This window comes from Alligator sinensis, unplaced genomic scaffold, assembly GCF_000455745.1.
Source record: "Alligator sinensis unplaced genomic scaffold, ASM45574v1 scaffold599_1, whole genome shotgun sequence".
Classification (NCBI taxonomy): Eukaryota; Metazoa; Chordata; order Crocodylia; family Alligatoridae; genus Alligator; species Alligator sinensis.
In genome coordinates this window covers 396,858-413,982 of record NW_005841968.1, presented here as the reverse complement: position 1 = coordinate 413,982, position 17,125 = coordinate 396,858, and the positions used below count along the sequence as shown (strand labels likewise).

Below are 17,125 nucleotides of genomic sequence, written 5' to 3'. Positions count from 1 at the left end.
AAATTGATATTTCTAATTATTACTAGAAAGGCTTGTTTCCAGTTTCATTTCTTTACAGGTGTTGAATTAATGGAATTCATAGATTTTCCTAACACGAGACAAAAGTTCTACTATGAGATGTGTATGACAACTATATACGCTATCTTCAAGAAAAAAGGCTACAATAAAGAAGGAAACAGAGTTTGCTACTGTTACTATTTGTGTAACACCCACATGTTCCCAGTGTTGCACAAATAGGGAACAGACTGTTTCTATCCCACAGGGCTGTCCAACTGGTGGTCCTTGGGCCCCAGTGGCCACCTGTCCCACTGCCATATGGTGGGGAGGAGTGGGAAATCCACACACTGCTTCCACAGACCACAATACTGGGGGGGGGCTTCCCCCACAGCCTGCTGCCCACGTGGTGTGAGGCTCAGTTCCCACATGCTAGCACTGTGTGCAGCCCCCAGCTACGCTGAAGTTGGACAGCCCTGATCTAAGGGACCAATCCTCAGCTGATGTAGATGGGCATTATGATTTATGGGCATTAGCTGAAGCAGAAAGGAAGGCAGAGGTTACATGACTGGTCATGTGGTTGCTTTCCTTTAGCAGTATCCATATCTATAAGACTTTCCAATTGTATAATATACTATTAAAATACAGACTCCTGTGAGTTACAGGAGGAGTGGGAACAACCATCACACTTGGGTTGCTTAACACTGAATGAGGCTGGGATCCTGTGGAAAAGCAGTCTCTGATTGCATAAAGAATTTAAGATAATGCATAGGGTGTTAAATTTAAATTTTAGCTGAACAGCATTAAATTGGTATGTTCAATTTTGATTTTTTGAATGTGCCACCCAAAAACATTCTTTTCATGTGATTCGTCATGTGGAATATTGTGTATGTTGCCAGTCATTCCCCTCCTCCGGAAACAATAAATGCAGAACATACTTGAGACTAAAAAGCACCTGCCTTCAAACGTCTCGCGCTCTGGGATGCTGTCTGGGAGCCCTCTCTGAAACACAGGAGGTACTGCCGTAGTAACAGAATTGATGTTCTGTAATGAAGCCAATAGCAACAAGAATGCAAATGGGTAATAAGATCAGATGGAGGACAATACATGCTGTTCAGAAACATCAAGATCAAGGAATCGTAATAAAGCAGTACAGAATCGAGCCTTGGAGCCATATTGATAGGAATTATGTCATCTGAAGACATGTTAAAGACTCATCATTATTGTTCCTGAAGTTATAGCCAAGCAAACTAAGTGCCTTTACTGAGGCAGTGGACTAAAGCGGCCACAAGCTTTATCTAGAGGAAAAAGGATGATGTATGTAAAGATTCAGGGTAAGAAGGCTTTGCAGATGACCAGGAAATTTAACTGTACTTGGTTTCGTCATTGCTGGACAGGGAAGGAAGTGTAGCCTTGAGTAGTTAAGAGTTAAATATCCTTAGGTCTAAGAAATACGGGATTACAGGCTTCCCTCCTAGCCTCTAGTTATTATGCAGAGAGAACTCCAAAATGTGCATTGGGAGGAGAGGGTATTATAGTACAGAGGGAATTTCTGGAGTTATTGTTTTAATGTACTTGACAATATTGCCTCTGAAGCAGGGAAAGTGTGCAGGGCTGTTTAATGTGTGCTGGCAGCGGTGCCCTGACGAAATGTGACTTTTACAGACCGTGTCCTGCGGAAGTCCTTGGAAATTGCCATCTCGGAGCAGGAGCTCACTGTAACAAGCCCGGTGCCCTTCACCGATGTTGCTTACAGTGGTTTTGCATTTTGCAATCACTAGATGGCATAGTGCTACTCTCCAGACATTGCAGTTTCTTTGTAAATCTATTCCTGCAATTTTAAAGAATAGCTTCCTTTTCTTTCATCCACTGGGCACTTTTTGCTGTTTTAACTGAATTAGATGCAAAAAATTAGAGTGCCGTATATAAAACTGCAAGCAAATATCATTTAAAGAGCGTGTGAGGGATTTTACTTTGGCTTCAATGACCTCTTGGCTACTTAGTATACCTTTTTCATTTTCCTTAACCTCCTTGTGCAAGAACAGATTTCTTTCTTTCTCCCATGATTATCAGTTTTAGGGATGATTTTGCCACAAACTTAATTTTTTTAACATAGTGACTAAGTGATACGGTGTATGAAGAAGGCCCACGCTGGTTAGCAGAATGGTAGACAACTTAAAAAACCTAAGATAAATACAGTTAGCCATCTGCTGCAGCACCATGGTTGAGAATCACCGATCTAGATCTACCAAATCCCAAGCCAGCGACACCAGTGACCTAACCTCAAGACCAGCCTTTGTATCTGAGCAGGCATGCTCAATCTTTTTGTGATTTCCTCTATGAAGCATCACTGCTGATTCCTGTACCCTTTTCAGGTCTTCTGTAAGCTCTTTATAAGTTTGCACACTTGTAAACCTGCACATTTCTTTCTCTGTTGATATGAACAAATGTCAAAAGTTGCAAGCATTTTAAAAACCAGAATAGTCATGGCAAGTGTCTTACCATTATTAGGTGGGTCATAAGACAGATTACCCAAATAAGCATGATAGAAACAGCAGCCCATTGCACTGAAAGCAAGTCTAATAATGCAGCTGTGTGGGATAACACGAGCTCAGTTGTACTACTTTATCAGCAAAAGATTAGTTGTAGCACTTGAACAGAATCGGGGACAAGAGCAAAAATGAATAGAACATGGAGCTCCATATTGTGTCACCAAACACTTTTTAATGTTGCTAGCGAATTTGAAGGGCACAGAGAAAGAGAGATGAAGTCTGAAACTTGGTTGTCATCCCCAGTAGTGAGGGAGATGGATTACTTTTAAGGTTAAAAGATGAGGAGCATGTTTAGGTTGATGCACACAATCATTTCTGGTCACGAGAGGCTGGATAAAAGAAAATGCATCTCAGGAGCTTCTCAAGTAACATTTTATAGGAACAGAGATCTACAGACCTTCAAAGATGATACAAAAACTCCCGTGCTGTTCAGTTCTTTAATCTGAACGCGATGTGGGACAGAGAGAATCTGAGAGCAAGGCAGTGTTTCCTGATTTGTATTAGTGCTGAGTTTTAGTGAGTCAGAGAGACCCTAAAAGAGCTGTTGCTGTGTTCCAGCCAGGACAGATTGCTGTTACAAGTGGTGATTGTTAAAAGATCATCCTCTGCCTTTGGACAGACTAGCACAAATTATAGACAATATGTACGCATGGATAATTGTAAATGGTTTTACATTTGGTTACAGAAGAAACATATGCTCTCTGCTATTATTAGCAATGCAATGAGAGAAATGTGTCAAGCCGAACTGCCAGGATCAGTGCAGCAATGTGGTTTGCTCAGTTCCACAAGAAAATCTACTAGATGGCAATAGGAAGAGCCAAGCACACCTTACTCCTGTTTCAAAATGTGCTCCTGCTGCAGAACCATGGTACCCCAGTTGTTTAGCTCTGCACCTGTGTTGAGCAGCTGTATGGAATTGGGCATGATCTTCTTTTGCAACCTCTTTCATATTGAGGCAGATGAGAAGTATATTACTTTGCATGTTCCTGTCTAGACCAAGTTGGTGATGGAGATGGGTATACGGGCTATCTCAAGAACTGCACTTTGGCCCCAAATCCAAGCTCACCTTTAGGTGGATACGTGGCTTTTTGGCCATTCACATAGATTTTAGATCCCGCTTTCCCTGGCAAGGCACAACTCCATATAAATCCTGGAAAGGCAGTGACAGAAGAGGAGGAGGACTCTTCCAACTTTCTGCCTAGAAGCCTAGTGGTTAGGGCTCCTGTCCAGAGAGCTAGAAACCCAGTTTCTTGGCCTCCATCTCAGCCAGAAGGGGTTTGAACCTGTATCTCCCATTTGCCAGCAAAATCAGCAGGAGAACAAGTCAAGAGGAGGCTCAGATGGTAACTACTCTGGAAGCGGGGAGGGTGGTGCTTTTGCATTTGAATAGTCATTGGCTAAAATGGCTGTCAGGCCTTTGGCAGATGTTACATTTATCTTACAATTAATGTATTAATAACAATAAATTGTGACATGTCACATATTCAAGCAATATATCCCTGATAATGAGCCACAGAAATGGTGATACAACCACAAAGATATTACCTTGTTTGAACATGTGCATGGTATGGCATGCATAGGGTCATAAATTTTGGCCAGGCCTTCCAGCATCCCATGGAGGGCTGCTCTCTTGTTCCCCCTCCTCTCCACCCCTCCTGCATTCATGGTTCATGCTGAACTCTGCTGCCCTAGATGCCTCAGCAGGACATGGCTTACCCTGTAGGCCTGTGCAGATAGGGAAGTATTGGATTCGGATGATTTGGAGGACAGTGATTTGATTTGGAGATTCGAATCACTGTCCCTAATTGATTCGGCCGAATCGGCTTCGGAGGATTTGGCGCTATTCGGAGAGATTCGGCCGTAGACTATAATGGGGAAATCACTGAAATACCTATAACTTTGTCATTTTTTGCCAGATTTGGATGAAAACAGCAGGGATGGTAGCCCCTTCTGAGGGCATGAGGCCTGCCAAATTTCAAGGAGATAAGTGGAGATGTTTCTGGGAAACTGCACCTCAAGGTGCTGACAAGCAAAACTTGTGACGTGTGACTGGGTGTGCGTTAAGGCGCAGCGGGGTGAAACCAGCAGGGATGGTGGCCTGCGAGAGGGGGCCTTCCCAGTGCTCAGGCAGGAAACGGCTCACAAAAGGGACAGAACTGCTGCAGACAGAGGCTTATGTGCTGTTTCTACGTCCCTCCCCCAGAGCTCTGTGATTGGAAGGGACTCGGGGAAAGATCGCAGTCACTGGCCAGCTACAGATGTCAGTCTTCTCCCTCCCTTTCTCAGTTTCTGTTCCTCTCCGAATCTCTGAATCTTTTTCGGAATCTTTTCCAAATTGATTTGGAGGTTTTTTTGGGTCTCCTGATTAGATTTGGATTTGGTGATTTGGCCTCCGAATTGGGCCAGATCTTCAAGTTGAATTGGCGACTGAAGCTTTGCGTGGCCCTGTAACACCCCTCTGCCCTCCCTTTTCCCAACCAGCCTTCAAGCTTTCATCATTAAGGACCTAGTAGCACCTCTTCCCTATCACAGCCAACACTTAGCAGGGTGTTTTACTTGCACACAATAGGAATCTCATAGAAGGGAGGGAATTTGTTTGGAAGGAGAGGGATCAGGGAATGACAGAGGAAAAGCACATAAACAAAAGCATCTCATAGGAAGGGGTGGACAGAGTCTGGCTCACCAGCTGGACCGGGCACGCTTTCAGTGGACTCCATTTTTCAGCTGCCACTGTCAGATCCAGTCCTGCTGCCCGGACCCCCTGTACCCACCACCAGGGTCAAGACCGGCACGGGCAGGGTGCATGGCTGGGAATGAGTTGGGCAGGTGGGGCTGGGGAGACCCCAGGATCTTGGGGTGGTGACAGCACAGGGCTGGGGACAGTGCAGAGCCACTATCTGCTGCTTGCACGCCGCTGTGACCAGCGCGGGTTCTGCGGGCAGGGGCCTGTGGGGAGCAGATTGCGGCTCTGCCCTGTGCCCACACTGTCACCGCCCCAAGATCCCAGCCCCAGAGCAGCTCTCTGCCCAGCTGCATACCCGCCCGCGCGGCTTCTGGTTGGTCTGGGAATGCTGGGAAATGGAGTTCAGCTGCCAGCCAGATCTACCATTTTGCCCACCCTTGTCATAAGGTGTTTTAGGAGTGTGGCTAATGTGGCTGCTCCTGGCCCCCTTCCCGTAACCGTTTGCATGGGTCTTCCCTGCTCTGCTGAAAGGAGGGGTGTTGACAGCTCTCCGGCTCCCTGTACTGGCAGAGCAAATTTCCAGGGTGCTTTTTTCCCCTGTCTGAACGGTTTGCCCTTTGAATGTGAAGCAGGTCCCATGGCATGACAGTTTCCATCAAGCGCTGCTAGAAATGCTTGATGGGAAGAATGTCTGCCAGAGACCTTAGACAGGCATTCCCCTTCTCTCCTTCCCCTAACCAAAGTACTTACAGACTGCCAGAGGGGCTGGGTTACAACTTTGAATGTGTTTTAGGTAGTGCAGCAGGGCTTTTAGACAACTGTGACCACCTGGCAAGCATCATAGCTCAGCCCCTGGCATGGATCTTTGAGACGTTCCGGTGCTCTGGTGAAGTGCCTGATTATTTGGAAGAAAGCCAGCGTGGTACCTATGTTCAAGAAAGGGAGGAAAGTGGATCTGGCAAACTACAGGCCCATCAGCCTCACCTCTATCCTGGGGAAGGTCTTGGAAAAGATTATTAAAGAGGCCATCCTTAACAGACTAGCTGACGGCAATATCCTGAGGGATACCCAGCATGGGTTTGTTGTGGGTAGGTCTTGTTTTACCAATCTCATTTCCTTTTACGACCAGGTGACCTATCACCTGGACAAGGGGGAAGAGATTGATGTTGTATATTTTGACTTTAAAAAAGCCTTCAATTTGGTATCCCATGATCACCTCTTGGCAAAACTGGCTAACTGAGGCCTCGACCTCACCATGATCCTCTGGCTGGGGAATTGGCTCCGTAGCAGGACCCAGGGAGTGGTGGTTGATGGAAGTCAATCATCGTGGTGCTCTGTGACCAGTGGGGTCCCTCAAGGCCCCTTGTCCATGTGCACAATCTAGTTATTGCAGGGGTCATCCTGAATTCTGTCATCTCATATTACACTAAATATGGAAAATACTGAATCGGACACCACTGAAGTTTGTATACTTTAGAAACCATTGGCAAGGCTTGGTTTTATTGCACCATCATCTTATGTAGCGGTATTAAATATTATCTAAATATATGAAATGATGATTAGATGATAATTGAATTATACTGTCTGTGTGAAGAGCCAAACCTTTGGACTTTTATACTGGACTTGTAGCTATCACATTAGTTTTTAAAATGCATCTACTTAATTGGATCGGTTGGAGCAGTGAAGTAGATGAATTTTAAAACATGATTTTGAAAAAAGCAGCTGTTTAACAAAGCCGTTGAGCAATGAAACTATATTTCCACTGTCTTTAGCATATGTGTTTCACAGCTATATTTTGTGCATTAAACCAGACATCTGCATAGTTCATGTCAGAAAATCTCTGTCTCTCCATTCCCATTTTTAAGTTTTAGGTTAGAGATGTGTTTAAAAAAAAAAAAAGAATATCTTAAAAAGATACTTATAAAAAAGTATCACCAGTATAAAAAAAAGACAACTCATTATCTAGCTGCAGGCCTAACTGTCTTTTGCTGACTGACACGTACTATCCATATGGCAGATAAAGATGGTAAATCTCATAGAATTAGGCAGTCCTGGTAAAATATGCATATTAACATCATTTATTTGAATAATTATATTCATGGACATGGAATCGTTGAGTTCATCTTCAAATGAAATATCCTGCCAGGCGGGCACTTGCCATGCTAAGAGCAGCAATCTGGGGATATATGTGTATGAGCACGTTATATGATTCACATGAATTTAGAGTCCCGACCATCCGCTCCAAGCACTTAAATTTAATTCCAAGAGCATGATCTGAATGACACAGCAGGGACCCCATCATACACTGGTTCAGAAGTCGTCGTAATGAATTGCTACACTGAACAAGGACGCTTTATCATAATTGAAATACCTCACTGTGTAGCTATATTCTTCCTTTCAGAACACTTCACTATGAAAAATATACATCCTTTATACATAAGGCCCCTCATAAAAAAGCTGATTGAGTTAACAGCTTCTAAATACAGTGTGCGCCTTCATCATAAACACATTGCAGTGGACTGACAGCATACCAGAATCGATAAAAATGGGGATTACATTTAGAAAACTGATTTGGATGCTCGTTAGCAAGGAAGGAAGATGTAGCTTATAGTAGTGTCTGCTGTTGAAAACAGCCATCCAACCAAGTATTTATTCAAGGGTGTGCCATCTGACAAAGCCTGCACTACTGGCTTGTATCAGTTTAGTCTGCAAGTCTGCATGGCGGGAGTGTTGGTCTGATGGTTGAGGCCTTAGCTTTGGACTTGGGGAGATCCAGGATTTATTCACAGCTTTCTGTGCGATTGGGACAAGTTAACTAGACTTCAGATATCCTCAAAGGATATGTTGATGCTTAACTTCTATTGATTAATTGCTCTTTGCCTCAATTCCCCATATTTAAAGGGCAGTTTCAACACTTCCATACCCACAGGAACATTGTGAGGATTGATACGTTGAATATTGTAAGGTGCTGAGGCCCTGCATCATATGGCCCCGAGGGTAGCTCTGGGAAGCAGAAATGTAAAGCTTGTTATGATCCTTTCTCCTTTTGCTTTGCCGCCTGGTGTTCGATTGATTGAACTGGATTGCTGCCCTGGTGTACCTGCCAGTGCTGCAGAATAGATCTGTGGTGTTTCCCACATCGCTTTTGAAAGCAGACACTCTTCCTGGCCAGTAATTAAAGGAAATAATCTGCAAACAGGAGAATAGAGATCTTCTTCTTCTTTAGATATTTGCTGTCCTTGCAGGCACACAGCAAGCCAGGCACCTTCTTGCATTTATCTTTTTAATGGAAAAACCCGTGGCACAGTTTGAGGGCCTCATACAGTGTTCTGGAGAAATCGTCAATCAGAAGCCAAACATCCATGCATCTTTCTCCACTGTGGTCTGTGCTGTGTTACTACCTCTCTGGTCATTAACAGGGATAAAGGGTTGTCTTAGGATATTGGTTTCTACCTTCAGTTTGTTTGTATTTGGCAACCAGTTGTGTAACGAGAAGTTCTGCAGTTGATACAGGGGTAGCCTGGTCTAGCTCAGTATGGCTTTTATGACCTTGCTGCTGACATATTTATTATATGCACTAAGGCTGTGCAAAACAGCAGCGCTCCATTTCAACTTGTCTTTTGATGGAGCAGTATTTTGTTTCGAATTTCATTTCGATTGGAAACCGCTGTTCCATTTCATTTTGTCGAAACAGTGATGCTGTTTCAACACTTTTTCAACATTTCGCCCATAGGCTATAATGAGGAAGCTTGAAACAGCTTCTCTTATCCAGCAGGCAGATAAGGGGCCCGCAACCCCAGAAGGGGCGCGGGGGCTGTGGGCCCCTGATCAACCTGCCGGATGAGGGAGGGAAGTCTGTTGCTGCCACCTGGGACCTGCACCAGCACGCCACCGGTCCTAGGCAGTAGCAGCCGGCTTCTCTCATTTGCCAGGCAGATCGGGGGCTGCAACCCTGGGAGGGCTGCGGGGGTGTGCTATCGGGCTCAGCTTCCTTTCCCAGCCTGATTGAGCTGAGGAAGGGAACTGAGGAAGGAAACTGAGCCCCATCGCTGAGCTGGGCTGAGTTCCCTTCCCCAGCCCAATTGTAGCACTGGGGAGGGGAACTCAGCTGGGCTGCTCTGAAACTCAAAACTTTTGAAACGCTTCAACTGCCCTCATTTTGTTTCGAGGTTGTTTCAAAGCCCTTTGTTTCAACTCATTTCGAGCTCGAAACAGCGAAACCAAAATGAAACGGTCTCGAAACGAAACAGCCTGTGAAATTTCGCACAGCCCTAATACGCACATGATAGTGGTCTTGCAGATGTAGGAGCGTTTGGGTTAGTTTCAGATTTTGTGCTGCCTGATGAGATTATGCCTGTAATGTAACTTCTCTGTTGGCAGGTAATTGGAAAAGATGACGTGGCCGTGCCATCACACCTCTACAAGGTGATCCTTGCCCGACGAAGCAAAACGTCAGCGGAGCCCCTTGTGCTGGGAGCCTTTGTGGTGCCCAACAACCCCATAGGCTTCAGTCACCAGCTGCCTGAATACCAAGTTAACATCGAAGACCTGGAGAAAATGTCAGGACTGGTTTTCTTTCCACAGGTAGACAAAACTAAGGATGTTAAAAATCTCTGTGATGTGGACACCTGTAAGCTAATAGGGTTTAAGGAGTTCACGTTGTACCTTACTGGCCGAAAAGTGCAGAGTGCCAGAACGCTGCACAGGCTGGAAAAGGCCATGTCAGAGTTAAGGGAATCGGGAGTTGAGCCTGACGAATATCTAATGAGGGTCTACAAGAAGAAGGAAGAGGAACTCGCTCAGCAAGAGCCGCGGGAAGCTAGAGAAAGGAAGACTGGCTGAATGTTTGTCTCAGAAAACCGCTTGAGAATATGTTCTCCCCGAGCTGTACATCTGTGCGTGCACGCTCCTTTCGCATTTTGGGCCTTGGCTGTTCAAAGAAATTGTCAAAACAATTGCGAGAGAATGAAAATTGATGGATTTGGGGGGATAATGTTCATTCATTCTCCTGTAATATGATGCAGGTATGACTTGCTAAAGTACTTTTGCTATGAGAAGTGAAAGTGACCCCTTCGCAGCATGCTAAGAGACCTCTAGAAAAGGCGGCGGTGTACTATTTTCTAAAGCCAACGTCAGACTTGGGTTTTGAACGGAATCTCTTCTAGGAACGTTATAAAAATAGACAGTGGACACCTTGGTAGTATAACTGGAACATGTCTAAATGTAACTCACCCTGTAGATGTCTTTGAAAATGATGCGGTGGAAGCAATGGTATTATTATGGGGGCTGGTTGATGAAAGAAATACAGAATGGTGTGGGATTTTATTGGCATGTTTTCTTTTGTCTTTTTTTAAGTGTCCAGTAACCGATACCTAACCTAACCTCTGTTCATTTGTTTTCCTCCTGCAGTTGTATTTGGGATTTTAAAATCTCTCTCTTCTCCACATGCTCATATACTTTTAAATGAGTTTCACTGAATTACGCATTCCTGACAAAGAGCAATAGTTCCTTTTCCTTTTGGAAAGGGCTTTTTCTTACAACACAATGGTTTTAGGGAATCCTAACTTACACTAGCTGTCCAGTGGTATTGGTATTACAGTTGTGCTCTTCTCACTCATTGTGAGACGATTAAAAAAAAAAAGTCAGAGGCAGTAAATTGTGGCAGTGATGTTAGCAACACGAGTTAACAAAAAATGAAAAAAATTAAGAAAATATGATTTAGGTGCTATCATTATGTTTGGGTTTTGCTGTATTTCATTCAGCTTGGGCCATGAATGATGCATTTTGATTGAGTTTGTAGTCACTTAGTGACTGTAACACACTTGTTCAGTACTGCAACATCTGAGCTGTTATCTACAGGGAAACTTTTAAAATCAAACGATTATTTGTTGACAGTAATTTTTAAAAAGTAATAGAATCTTTACTTTTTATGTTACAGTATTTTTATTCTGCAAATCCTAACTTTCAGGCATAAATTAATGGAGCCTTTGTTCATTGAACTTCTTGTATCTGGACTAAGGTGGCAAAGAAAGCAAACAGCAAAACTGACCATGTTTTTAGATTTGGAATGATACAGTCCTTGGGTTACAAATTCGTAGCAATACTCCCTCCAGTTTACAGATGAGAAGACTGAGGGACTAATCAAAGATGGGTCTTGCGCTCACGTTGGGTCATATTGCATTAGGTGATTACCAAAAGCAGGGAGAAGCTGATTCAGGAATATTACGCCAACCAGGCTTAGTCTTGTGCTATAATAACACCTGGCTTACAGTACCTTTCATGTAGATAGTGCATTTTACCAGCCAGTGTCAAACTCTTCATAAGCAGACTGCTTTATTTAAAAGCAGTTAAGGTTGCCGTGACAACCTTATATTTACCTACCTACCTCATTATTTATAGGAGCCAAGACTTAAAAGCAAGGAATTATTAGATAGTGAGGGTCATTGTAAACCTTACTGCCCACGTCACACAAGCAAAGGGCAAAATCCCGATAAACGTGCCAGTGGATTAGGATGTCATATGTTCATCTTCTCCAGTTTGGAAAAAAAGCACAGTACTCTAGAGCACAGCAAGCCACGTCGTGCAGCTCCTGCTAACAGAGGCAGCAGAGGGGCTGGCTCCTGGGACGTGTGCTGCAAAGTGTCATGGGCAAGGAGCTAGGACTAGAGATGGACTCACACTTGTGTGGTGGCTTCTCAGGGCGGGACGGGTCTTGCCGTCAGCAGGTAGCCAAGGACTTCACAATTGCCCAGTGTGGAGCTGGTGGAAGCAGCTGGCTCCCCCCATCTTGACAGATGGTCACAATTTGTGTTTGCCTGGTTGCAAAAGGACACACCCTGTATATCTAACAGGTGGTGATCATTGTGGTGGGAGGCAAGGCTGCTGTTTTGCTGGATCCAGATTCCAGTTGCTTATTATCCACCCCTCCCAGGCAGGTGCATCAAGTGATGGGAGACAGAGTATGGTGTAACTCTTCACGAGGAGGCCGATAAACTAACCCCCTGCCTCCTCACTGGTCTGTTAAAACTATATTCTACCTCAGCCTCACAGGCAGGACATTACATGGCAGCAGGGAGTCCTTTCATTGCCCAGGGCCTCTTTTCTGTCCTCTAAGTCAGTGGTTCTCAATCTTTTTTCCTACCAGGACCTATTTGCAAAGAACCATGGCCTGTCCTGACCCACATCCCCCTGACCCTGCTGGTGTCCCTCACTCCTGACCTGCAGCCCCCCCGTCCCCCCAGCTACCCCCATTCTGCTTGGGCCAGAGCGCGAGCAGCGAGTACTACCCCTGTCCCAACTCTGCCGAGCAGCAAGTATGAGCGCTGACCCTGTACTACGGGTCCAGGCACACAACTCCCAGCTGCAAAGGACCACCCCTGCCCCCTTTTCCCGATGAAGAGCCAGGTGCCTTCTCCCCCTGCCCTGCCACAGCCCCGTGCCCGACCACTTCCCAGCACCGGCATGCGTGCACAGCACCTCCCACCCCACAAGACAGTTCCCCTGGACCTCCGGCCTCCGCTCCTCATACACTTACCTGCATCCCGTGGTGGGACCTGCTCCAATGACCCAACCTCACTGTATGCTGTCCACGTGGGGCTGCATGCACAGACACACGTGCCCATTGTCTCCAATCGTGCCAAGCAGCCCCTTGCAGGCTGGAACACTGCCAGCTTGGAAGGGGAAACCCATGCTTTTGCATCGTTTTCTGGGACTTGCTCGTGACCCTTTCAAATATTGCAACCCACATTTGGGGCGCGACCCACCGGTTGAGAAACACTGCTCTATGTTAAAACTCTTGCCAGTGTAACATTTTAGCAGCAAGCAATAGCATAAAGCCATGACCCTTTCCTTTGGAGGCAGGCATCTTTGAGCAGATGCTCCTTAGTTCAGCATCTATTCTAGGCTGATATGCACTCCTGAATTCCTATAGGGCCTGATTAGCATTATTTTTCACCCCAACTGCCTTGCCATGTGGTGTATATGCCTGTGATTTTTTTTTCAGCTCCATTTGAGTGTGGTCATTCTGCTTTGTCTCCCCTTACAAGACTGTAGCAGGTGCAACCATCAAGCCCTTGGCAAATGGTTAAAAAAAATCATTGTTTGTCCCAGGAAAAACACATCCAGGTACAATTATAATCAGATGCACTTACTGTGCTGATTTCACAGTTTGAGGTAATAATTTTGGAGACTGTTTTATAACAAAACTAATTTATCCCCTCTTGCTGTAATGAGGCTTTCTAAGAGAAACAGAAAAATACAGCACTAAAAATGGCATCTATTCCCCCCCCAAACAAATTACTTCTGGATATTCTCTGAGCTACCTACATGTTGCTTCAACATGCCATACATTAAGCACTAGTGCCTCAGCTATATTATTTTCTGTATCATTTTCATCCCTCATCTGTCCTTTTGTTTTGCAGACGTGACCATATGACACATGGATGTATGCTTGTTATTTCTTTGGGTAAATTTACACCATATTTATAGCAGTGGGGAGTTGTACGGTGTGTATCTGCTCCTTGCTTATTCCAGGAACGTAGACAAGCCCTAAGTGTGGTAAGAGCCACTGCTGGCAAATGCTAGGACCTGCGTGCTGTGCGTGTCGGCATGTTGAGCTCTAAAGCTGTGTAAAAGAATTGTGACATCATGACATCTCTACCCCTCTCTTTTTCTGCTGTTCTCCAGCATTCGTACGAGATTTGATTCAGAACATAGGAGTTGGTAAGCAGTGGTTCAAATACTGAGGAATACATGCTATTCTCTACTGGTTTAAGCAGTGCACTTTCTAATAATAACTGACGTGAATCTGGATCCAGCAATACAGCAGCCTTGCCTCCCACCACTATGATCCCACCTGTTAAATATACAAGGTTTGTGTCCTTTTAAGTAGATGCATTTCTACTTAGTTGGGGGGGGGGTGTCTGTGTGTGTGTGTGTTTGCACGCTGCAACTCACCATCTTCTGTGTATAATGTAAATGCAGGTCTGGTGTTTGGCCATTTGGGGGCAGTCAAAACCTACAACATACTCGGCTGCTGTGTAGCCAGGACCACATGAACTTCAGGAGCCTGAATGTTTGGGGCTACAAGCGGCATAGTCCTAAAACTGCCTTTCCTGCTTATAATGTTGCTATACATGTTTTTATGAATTAGTGTTACATTTACTGTATTAGACAGTAGTGCAAAATGCAAGCCAGTGACTTTCCTAGCTTTTTTTTGTGGATGGGGCATTGAGATGGCAGGGATGAAGCAACATACCTGCATTAGATTTACCAGCAAGGTTGGTTCTTCATTTTTTATATCTTGTGCTAAGCCGACTTCAAGTCCAGCTTCTTTACGGGTGTAATTGCAGCTGAGTATGTAACACACTATAAATGATGCAGATATTTTATAATACCATTAAATTGTACTTATGAATACTGTAGACTTGCAAATGTTTTGAAACTGGGTTTTGATTTGTTTGTATAGCCATTAGTTGGGTTTGGTATTAGGATATCCCAGTTGTTACAGAACCACCTGGAGGCCTATTTTGCTGAGTCCTGTACGGGCATGAACACGCTGTCGGGCAGGTCCTACCTTGCAGAGCTCGTTATCTTTAAGAGGCAAGGCAAGCAAAGAACAGGAAGATGTGAAGAGCTGGATCCGCAGAAGGTACTTGCCACACCTAACTTTCAGGTGCCCCGTCTCATTGGGCACCTGACGCATGGAGAGTGGTGCCTAAGAAGGAAATGCATAGCTAGCAGGCTGAGCAGGGAGCAAAGCTAGCCAGTAGCAAATGCTGAGAAGAGTAGACAGCCTCTCCTGGAGGTAGCCATCTAGGCCAGTCCTTTTTCATAGAACTCACCTTTCCTCCCCTGCTGCCCTAACCCTCTGTTTCCTCTTATCGGCTTATGCAGGTGATTAGGGTGGTCACTGGGAGGGTGGTTTTTTGGCTCCCTGCTCTGTGTGATTTCGAGTAGGTACTCAAAACCCAACTTCTATCTCAGGTGGAGAGTAGCACTGCCAGGCTGCTGGGCATTCAGAGGACTGGGCACCTCAATTACTGGGGTTCAAGCTGCTCCACGAACGGACCAAACAAACTTACTCGCAGTTAGACTTGTCACCTAAGGGACTAGAATATGTGGGTTCAAATTGCAGCTCTGAATCAGAAAACGGGAGAGGTAAAAACTGGTTTGCCTCTCAGAGGTAAATGCCCTGGCCCCTGAGCTATTGCAGCAATGGGACGTGGACACCAGGCCAGCCCTGACAAGCCTTTTGTGCAACGCCCAAGCCATTAGTTGTGCTCTGGAAACACTACTGAATTAAGTAGGTTGAAATAGTACCCAGGTGGTTAGTGTGTTAAGTGCTTCATAAGCAACCCAACACCCTGTCCACCCGGGTACGAGCTCCCCTGCCACTTATGGATTAAACTAAACAGGATTTGCTCTGGAGCTGGACGCTTTAATGCCACACTCTATAAGATGGCTTAAAGGACAGTGCAATATGTGAGTGTGGCAATGCACCAGAGACCGGTCACCACCTCCTCACGTGTGCAGCATACCCGCGCACCCACAGTGAGGACCTGGCAAGTTTAATCCGTAAAGCAGTTGTGTGGCTCCGCCACGTTAATGATGTGTAGAGGGGGAATGAAGTATATGAGAGAAGACGACGACTGAATTGGGTCTCACGAGCAGGAGAACCGGGGGTGGGGGGCCGCGTACTTGGCATTAGCTCTCCAAGTACTGCAGTGAGGTCAGGGCTTAGGTGGGTCTTCACATGCCCACCAGCAGCTGCTTCATCAGCTTGAGCATTTCACCAGCCAAACACTGATCCGTGAGGACTTGCAGTGCCTACGAGGTGAGGTGCAGCTGAGCGGAGGTTATGAGACTCCAAGTGACAGCCAAATGTTGGAGTTGAGTCATGTGTGCTGCCCTCCACCCTCTTGTTGCGGACAAGGGAGATGCAGTTGTGGCGTTCAGCTGTTTGGGGGGCAGTCAACACGGATGATGGAGTTGGCTGCTCTGTTTCCAGTAGCGCACCAGCCTGAGCGTTCACTTGGGGCTACAAGCAGACTATTGCTTCCACCCTGTTGGACTGGCTTCAGTGCCAAGGGGCAAAGATAGATGTTGGTTTTACCGCCTTGCCTTCAGTTGCTTGAACCTGGGGTTACCATATTTCCAGTTGAAAAAAAAGATGATGGGGGCAGTGATATGCTGGTGCCCTGCCCCCACCCAGGCTGGTGCCCCTCACTCCCAGGCCATAGCCCCCAGCAGCCTTGCTGCTGCCCCTCACTCCTGATCCACAATACCCCCTGGCCATGCTGGTGCCCCTCATTCCCAATCCACAGCCCCCCATCCCTGCTGGCTCCACTCCCAACCCACAGCCCCCTGGCACTGCCAGTGCCCCACCCAAGCCAAAGCCCCTCCAGCCCTGCTGGTGTTCCTTGCTCCCAACCCACAGCCTCCTGCTCCCCCCAGCCCTGCAGCATCTCCCAGCCACCCCACCCCTGCAAGCAAGGGCACTGGCCCTGGTGCCACTGGTCCAGCCACGCAGGTCCCCTGTAGGCCCCCGCCTCCTTCCCCCATTGGAGGGGCAGGTGCCTCCTTCCCCCCTCGTCCCCCCTTCCCTGTTGCAGCATTAGTGCCCGGCCACCCCCTGCCACCCCCCACCCCTCAGACAGTCCCCAAGCCCTGGCCCTTCAACCCCCACTCCACATAGCCTTACCTGCATCCAGCTGCTGGTGCTGCTCTTACCACCCTGCCTGGCTGCATCATGGCAGTGTTGAGCAAACCAAAATGCAACGTTGAGCAGACCAGGCATTTGTTCATATTTGAAAAAACCCACCTGGATGGAGATTGGAGGACCCAAAAAGAGGACGTATTCGGGAAAACCCGGATGTATGGTAACCCTGCCTGGACC

General features: G+C 46.2%; 1 protein-coding gene across 1 annotated transcript in view; it reads left to right on the top strand.

The window, feature by feature from the left end:
* EXOG (exo/endonuclease G) overlaps positions 1 to 16,438 on the top strand; it is a 31,059-nt gene extending 14,621 nt beyond the window's left edge. The window contains exon 6 of the mRNA XM_025200454.1: positions 9,610 to 16,438. Coding sequence (XP_025056239.1) covers positions 9,610 to 10,071 — 462 coding nt within the window. The 3' untranslated portion in view covers positions 10,072 to 16,438. The remainder of the gene's footprint in view (positions 1 to 9,609) is intronic.
* The last annotated feature ends 687 nt before the right edge of the window (positions 16,439 to 17,125 follow it).